The following is a 7973-nucleotide window of genomic DNA, read 5'->3' as shown; positions in this document are numbered from 1 at the left end:
ACTTCCAAAAACATTCAGCTTTGATATTAATGAGTTTTTTGGGTTCATTGAGAACATCAGTCATGTGGTTGGAACAGAGTTATAGCCATCTCAAGTTAGTTTAACAAATACAGTGTAGGGAAGTGGCTAGCGGAAGCACATGTGCTACTGTTTTGGATACTGAAGCTATACATACCAGTGCGTAAGGAGTGTGAGCAGATAAAAGATGAAACTAGAAAACAGAAACTGAAGCGCCAGTGGAATTAGCCCAAGGCTTCAAAGACAAGGAAAATACTGAAAAAGATGGTGAAGATATTTTGGCTGTTTAAAGGGCCAACATATCACAGGGCACAAGAGCTTTCAGGCAACCGGTGTTGTGATTTGGTGCTATATAAATAAAATTGAATTTGAAAGTCTGAAAAAGAAGCTGAATAGCATGCACTGCAAACTGTCAATACCATGTTTCCACAAAGGCAACGAACACCACAAATATACCCGCACGTGCAAAGCATGCATGATGCAAGACCTTACCGTCCTTTGAAAATCGTGGCTTTAGACAGCTGTCATTTAACCCAATTACCAAATCCCTGATCATAAACCTTTCTCTCAAAAGGCATTGTACACAAAGTATTGTCCCTTCTAGAGACATATTTGAACAGCTGTGTCATCATCCTTTACTTGATCCAGCTGTCTTGGCTAATTATAGACCAATCTTTTCCCCGTCCTTTTATTTAAAAAAAAAAAAAAAATAATAATAATAATCTTTATCAGTTATCTGTTTTACAGCTATTCTTTCATCTGCAGAGGAATTTCAGTCGGGTTTCAGATCTCATCACAGTCCTAGTGAGGGTTACAGATGATCTTACTCTTATTCTCTGTGCTGCTAGACCGCAGTGCAGTATTCAGTACTGTTGACCACAATGTTTTACTACAGTGGTTTGAATCTTATCTTAATAAATAGGGAGTCTTGTTCACACACAAAAGGGTTCTGTGCTAGGGCCATTTCTATACGCAATATTATTGTAAGTTATAGCTTGCATTTTCATTGCTATGCAACGATACCCAGCTTTATCTATCCATGAAACCAGAATACACAAACTAATTAAACTGTAGGATGTCTTAAAGATAAAGAACGACCTTTAATTTCCTGCTAAATTCAGACACTGAGGTTATTGTACTCTTTCCCATTTTAAAAAAAAAAAAAAAAAAAAAAAAGAAAATCTTCCGAACGTGGTGTCTAACCATATACTTACTCTAGGTGGCATTACCTTGGTCCACAGTAACACTTTGAGAAAGTGTTACAGCAGTGCTGTAGGTCTCCTTTAAGACTTCTCTCTTAAAGTGAATTTTCTGTTTTCAGTACTGTAAGCCATTATGTTAAAAATTGCACTTTGCTACCTCAAGGCCCAGATTCCTTCCAGTCCATGTTCACGCAATGATTTCAAAGTTGTGCCAACACATTTTTACAGAGCAACGGCAATGCAGGCATCAACAGGGCAATGATCTTAAGTGGAGAAAGTCAGGATGCTAGCCCAACTAAAATATTGTGAAATGAACTGATGAGAGCTATTCAGTCACCTCACCTCAGTTATTTTTAATGTCATCAGCTAAAAGCCAATTTGTCTTTGGAAAACAAAGAACAGAGAGAAGAAAAGACAGAGCGAGATTATTCCCCGTGACAGGTTTTGCTTTTGTTAGTGTAGAAATGAGATTTCACATCATGCTTTTGTGAGAAAGGTGAATTGCTTTAAAAAGTGTGAATACAATTTATTTGACATTGATGGTAATGAAAATTGATTTGCTGACTGATGTGCTGAGACCTTTAATGAACGGTGCTCTCTTTGACTGTCTGTTGCACTTCATTTTTGTAGGTAATGGAAAGTGAGGAGTTCATGCTCCTGCCTGCCAACCAGCTCATTGACATAATCTCCAGTGATGAGTTGAACGTGCGGAGTGAGGAGCAGGTTTTCAATGCCGTGATGGCCTGGGTGAAATACAGCATCCAGGAGCGAAGACCTCAGCTACCCCAGGTTTGTCGCTAGAAGCCTGCAGTACATTCAACATCTCCTTTGGTTTAATTCTCTTAGTCCATTTTTCCTTATTAGTTTAGTTTGAGTGTTTTTCTGATAGTTTGTGAACTACATTTTTAGTTAGTTGTTCTAGTCTGACTAATGTTTCAAGCTTGACTTCTTTAATTGTATTTGCTCTGCAGGTCCTACAGCATGTCCGCCTGCCACTCCTCAGCCCCAAGTTCCTCGTGGGCACAGTGGGTTCAGATCCACTCATCAAGAGTGACGAGGAGTGCAGGTGAGTGCTGTTTGTAAGGGGAGTAGTGGTAAAAATCCTGCTTGTGCACATATAATTGAGGAAATCTATGCTATTGTGGTTAATATGAAACTGTTTACTTTGGGGTTAATGTTACAGAGACTTGGTGGATGAGGCCAAGAATTACCTGCTGCTACCACAGGAGAGACCGCTAATGCAGGGTCCCAGAACCCGACCCAGGAAACCCATCCGATGTGGAGAGGTCCTTTTTGCAGGTCAGTATCTTAGGCACAGAAATTAAAACCATGATTTCCTATTATTGCATTTTATTTGTTTTTAATTTAAGTCCTTACCAGTCGACTGTTGGTATTTTGTAGGAAAAGCCTGATTTTTATTTTTTACTTTTTCTTCTTTCTTTCTCTTGCAGTTGGAGGTTGGTGCAGCGGTGACGCTATTTCCAGTGTGGAGCGCTATGATCCGCAGACTAATGAGTGGCGGATGGTAGCTTCAATGAGTAAGCGGCGATGTGGAGTTGGTGTCAGTGTCCTGGATGATCTATTGTATGCAGTGGGAGGTCACGATGGCTCGTCATACCTCAACTCTGTGGAGAGGTCAGCGGCAGTCCCTGAGGCTTTCACTGTAGATATTCACAGCTTTCCAACAGTCTGTTTGTGTGTGTGTCTTATTCTACTATTTACATGATTACCTCCACTTTAGATACGATCCTAAAACCAACCAGTGGAGCAGCGATGTGGCCCCCACCAGTACTTGTCGCACCAGTGTCGGCGTCGCTGTACTTGGAGGATATCTGTATGCAGTGGGAGGGCAGGATGGAGTTTCCTGTCTCAACATAGTTGAAAGGTAGCAGATTTCCTGTACTATACTATTTGGGTTTCCAGTTCCATTGGTGGCTACTAGATAAAAGTTAGTTTAATGCAAAAATGATTCTTTGGAATTAAATGGCCAACCTGGCTGTGTTCAGGTATGATCCCAAGGAGAACAAATGGACTCGTGTCGCATCCATGAGCACCAGGCGACTGGGTGTAGCTGTGGCTGTACTGGGAGGATTTCTATATGCTGTAGGAGGATCTGATGGGACATCTCCATTAAACACAGGTGTGCACTGAATCATGTGTAAGCATGGACTGTATAAAAAAGATGGAGAAATACAAAGTCATCTGCTAACCTTAGCAAGATTTGGTTATCAGGTACCTGCTAATTGGTGCCAAGTAATAGACTAATCTCAAATAGTGGCATTTCACTCACCAAATGAGAGCATAGATTGTCTATACCAAACAGCAAGCAGATGCAGCCCCATATGGCAGCACAAAAGATGATCACTGTAATGTTTAAAAGGGGGGAAATCCATAGGAGTGTAAACAACTTCTTTGTTATTATGCAGTTTATTTTAACATTTTAACAGTCCTTGATGGACAAATGTTTGGAAAAGGCTCAAATGGCCACTTCAGGAACTGCAGTTTTTGGCACTTCAGAATTGCCTTCAGTTTTCTCCCTGGAGGTTGTTCAAGTCTTTATGTCTGAAGTATTGCTGCCAGAACAGCTCACAGAGCAGGCGAGCCACATTTAGATAAAGACTTCTGCAGGGGCCTGGGTTCTAGTCTGGCTCTGGACATTTCCTGTGTGTCATTCACTGCTCTCTGTTCCTGTCCTCTATAGTGTCAAAAAGGCCTAAAAATAAATATTTTAAATGTCAAAAATACACAGAAACTAATACAAATGACAAACATGCCTCAGTTTGGATAGGTGTCAAATGTCTTAAATCTTTCTTTCTTTCTTTTTTTTTTTCTTTTTCTTTAGTTGAATCGCTGCACAGTGTCACATTTTGACTACTATAATTACTAAACATAATTAGACAGATTTTAGTTGAAAAGCTGAGGATTAAAAAAATGCAACATTTTTTAAAATACTTGGATTAAAAGAATTTGTTGAATTATATTTGTGTGTAAAAACTGATACTTTATCTGACAAAATGCTGTAACTTATGTCTAAAAGCAGTGTAATAAAAACTGAAACTTTTTCAGTTAAGTTTGACCAACAGGGAGCAATTTGGGGCTTGAATACAATTACAGAGGCTTGATGATGATGATGATGATCTTTAATGATCAATAGCTAAGGAGTTACACTTACTCTTATTGGTTAAAGTTAATGGTAAAGCAAACCAAACTGTATGTAAGTGGTGCTTCTTGTTTCCCATTGATAACCACATTTGAACGATGTTCTTAGTTGAACCAATGATTGAAATCTGTCTACATATTTATGTCATTTTCTCCTGTTATTTAATTACCTCATTCTTTCCTCTTCAGTGGAGCGCTACAACCCTCAAGAGAACCGCTGGCACACAGTGTCCCCCATGGGAACCAGAAGAAAGCACCTTGGCTGTGCGGTCTATCAGGACATGATTTACTCTGTGGGAGGTAGAGACGACACCACAGAGCTTAGCAGCGCAGAGCGATACAACCCCAGGACCAATCAATGGTCTCCTGTAGTGGCAATGACGTCCAGACGGAGTGGGGTGAGTGTGTGTGTGTGTGTGTGTGTGTGTTGGAGAGTGATGATGGATGTTTATGTATTTTAATGCACACCTTAAATGATACCATATGTTGTATGAGGCACTGGAGTAACTATGTGTGTCTGTAGGTGGGCTTAGCAGTGGTTAATGGTCAACTGATGGCAGTTGGAGGCTTTGATGGCACGACGTATCTGAAAACTATAGAAGTCTATGACCCTGACGCCAACACGTGGAGGTAAATGGTATTCTAGTAGGATCAGTTCTTTAGTTACTATACATCAAGTACAGCTGTCAAACACTTAGCTATGCGATGTGCGTCTACATGTGTTAAATAAATTCATAGCTGTGACACTGAACACAAATGCTAATCTTAACTCTGGTTGCAGCCACACAGACTCCTGCAGGGAACTTCAAGCTGCATGACGCAGTGAACAGCTGTGATTAGTACATGCAGACATGTGGACAGGGGCTGAGTTTTAGGGAGTGCTTGAGTGGCTTTTTCTTTGTGTTCTCAATGGCAGAGCAAGAATTTTAAATATTGCTCAAATGTGATTATATAATTGTGGGAAGCAAAAATGGTGATGATTACACTTGGATTAATTGTGCAGCCCTGTGTTTGCACTGTTGACATTCTTTGACTTGTCTCATCTTTCTAGGTTGTACGGAGGAATGAACTACCGCCGGTTAGGTGGAGGAGTGGGCGTCATTAAAATGACTCACTGTGAATCCCATATTTGGTAATGCCACCACCGCCCCTCTCCTTCCACACACACTTCTCATCAGCTGGTGCTTCTTCTGGCTGACTCTTGTGCCTCCAAAAGAAACATTGTGAACCAGGTGGACATGTGAGAACCATGAGGAGGACTGGGAGATGAGACGACAATAGAAGGACAAACTTTTGAACTTTACTTCACCCCCAACCCTCAAATCAAAGTCATTAACTGACTGACCACGGTCGCCATGAAGTGCACTGAGAGCGGAAGTCTACCAAGTACCATTAAGCTTCTAGTTCAGAGAGGACGAACCTTTTCAAAGTTATTTTCCAAGCGTTGTGGTCTGGATTTAAACCGGTGCTTACCTTTGGTCAAGAAAGCTGCTGGCAGTGAGTGTCCTCTGAAGAAGTTTAACAGCAGCCGAAAGCCTTGCTCACCTTCCTTTTGCTTTATATGGCAGCCCCCCCTAAACTGCTGCTGCTGACCACCCACCGCCTTCAGTAAGTTTAAAGAACAGACACCCAGTGGGCAAACATACTTTCTCTTCATTGTGAGATTTCCTGGTGATACAACATTGCATACTGACTGTAAGAGCTCAAACTCCCTCATTCCGTTTGGCATAGGCTTTGAACCGTACAGCTTTCCTCTGGGCCTCATGTGTAGCATTAATCAGTAACAGTTAGGCAGCTTCCTTCTGAAGGCATCTGCATGTTTACTATGGACACACAGAGGAAAACCATATTTTGGTACTGTAGCTGTTTTTGTTGATTGAGGTCTTTAAAGATTTTATTTGTTTTATTTAGAAGAATGTAATTCACCCCAAGTGGACCGAGACATCAAAAATCAACCTCGAATGTTACTTCAGCACTTCAAATGATTAGATTTGTGCCACGAAAGGAACTTCTTCTGTTTTTCCCAAAAAGGCTCTCCATCTTGGACTGTATTTTCTGGTTAGAGTCAAGTCGACCTTGTGACAGTTGTCCAGAGTAGAACAAGAACTCGTGCTGTCCAAGATGGTATATGTGGATGAGCTTGTTTTTTGGAAGTTGCCTGGCATCAAAGATTAGAACAGCTGCACAGCTATGGACCAAACTACTGGGTCACCTACCATAATACCTGTAGGAGCTGCTCAGCCATAGAGACCTATGCTATGATCTCCTGGCGCACAATTTTTGTGCCGAGTGTTGGTAACACACCATGTACCTCAGCACCTGGTGACCTCACTCTGTAGCTTGATGTGGTCTAACACTCTGAGGCTGCAGTTCCTAAATGCTTCCAGTTTGGAATAAGACGACTTGCAGTTGATTGTGGAATATCTGGGAGGGAAGAAACGTTAAACTGGCTTATTGCAGTGTCATGCTTAAATTCAATAAGCTCTTTAGGAAATGTTTGTGAAGTCAGACTGCATGGCTAGATGCTTGATTTTTACAACTGCAGCACTAGAACTGGAAATGGCTGAATTCAAAGTTTAAAAAGTGTGGCCCAATACTTTTGTCCATGCAGTCTATTTGACCAGGAAGTAGGAAAACCAGAAATAGGAATAGCCACGGCTAGCTGATTAGCAATGGTTGAACATTCGAAATATGAGTCAAGATGTTGCGTACTAGAAATTCAATCACAGATGGCACAGGCAGCCGTTAATGTCTACATGGGGGAAAAAAATTACTTGGGAACACTCGATGATGCTTCATCACACTGCCGGCACCAAGAGTCTTTTGCCAAGAATTCCATCTTGTTTGAATTTATTTAAGGTTTAATAACATGCATACAATTTCAGGAAGTTTCCTTGATTTTGTTCAATGTGCAGTGTAGAAAGAAAGAATTGAAGAGCATTTTGAATTGCACACACAGAATGATGTTGGAGCGCTCTCTGATGCACAGCAAACAGGGTTGCTTGACTGTACTGGACACTGAGCCCACTGATCAAATGTGGACACAGCTGATTGGCGTGTCTGCGTGTCATTACAGTAAAGCTCACAGAGAAATCTGTTCTTTTTAGCCATAGCCAGTGCAATTTAAAAAAAAATAAAATAAAATTAGTTCATTTAAAAAAGAAATCAGCATCATATTGAAATATTACAAACATTGGATAGCTTACAGATGGACCTGTTTGTAAGCCATCCAACTGATTCTCTGTGTGACAGCTTTACCACAACTTATGCTGCACCTCGCAGACTCGCATAATGATTTTGTAATTAATTCAAAATCAGAAAGGACTCTGGTTCTGTAGCCATACTGTCCCTAATCACAGAAATCAGGCATCTCTCATGGAAGTGGAGGAGAAAAAAATTGGAGTTCTGTTACCTTCTTTGCAGTCTCTGTTTCAAAACTTCAGAGGGAGCCCTGTTGTGTGAATAGCCTTTTTAAAAATGCAGTAAAACAGGATGGACCACATGAATAGAACTGTTAACTATAAAGTAATTGCTACGTGCGTAGTAGTGTGACAATATATATTTGTTTACAGAGCCATAGGTCCATTTTTGTTC

At 40.8% G+C, this 7973-nt stretch overlaps 1 protein-coding gene across 1 annotated transcript in view; it reads left to right on the top strand.

The window, feature by feature from the left end:
- Positions 1-7503, top strand: part of klhl20 (kelch-like family member 20) — a gene marked incomplete at its 5' end in the record, with an annotated part of 28202 nt that extends 20699 nt beyond the window's left edge. The window contains 9 exon segments of the mRNA XM_042227099.1: positions 1851-2009; positions 2192-2286; positions 2404-2519; positions 2672-2855; positions 2962-3105; positions 3227-3360; positions 4569-4777; positions 4903-5009; positions 5431-7503. Of these exon segments, the coding sequence (XP_042083033.1) occupies positions 1851-2009; positions 2192-2286; positions 2404-2519; positions 2672-2855; positions 2962-3105; positions 3227-3360; positions 4569-4777; positions 4903-5009; positions 5431-5515 (1233 nt within the window). The 3' untranslated portion in view covers positions 5516-7503.
- Positions 7504-7973: the final 470 nt, after the last annotated feature.

This window comes from Haplochromis burtoni, unplaced genomic scaffold (genome assembly GCF_018398535.1).
Source record: "Haplochromis burtoni strain Fernald_Lab_line unplaced genomic scaffold, NCSU_Asbu1 Contig_243, whole genome shotgun sequence".
Classification (NCBI taxonomy): Eukaryota; Metazoa; Chordata; class Actinopteri; order Cichliformes; family Cichlidae; genus Haplochromis; species Haplochromis burtoni.
This window is presented reverse-complemented; position numbering and strand designations above follow the sequence as displayed.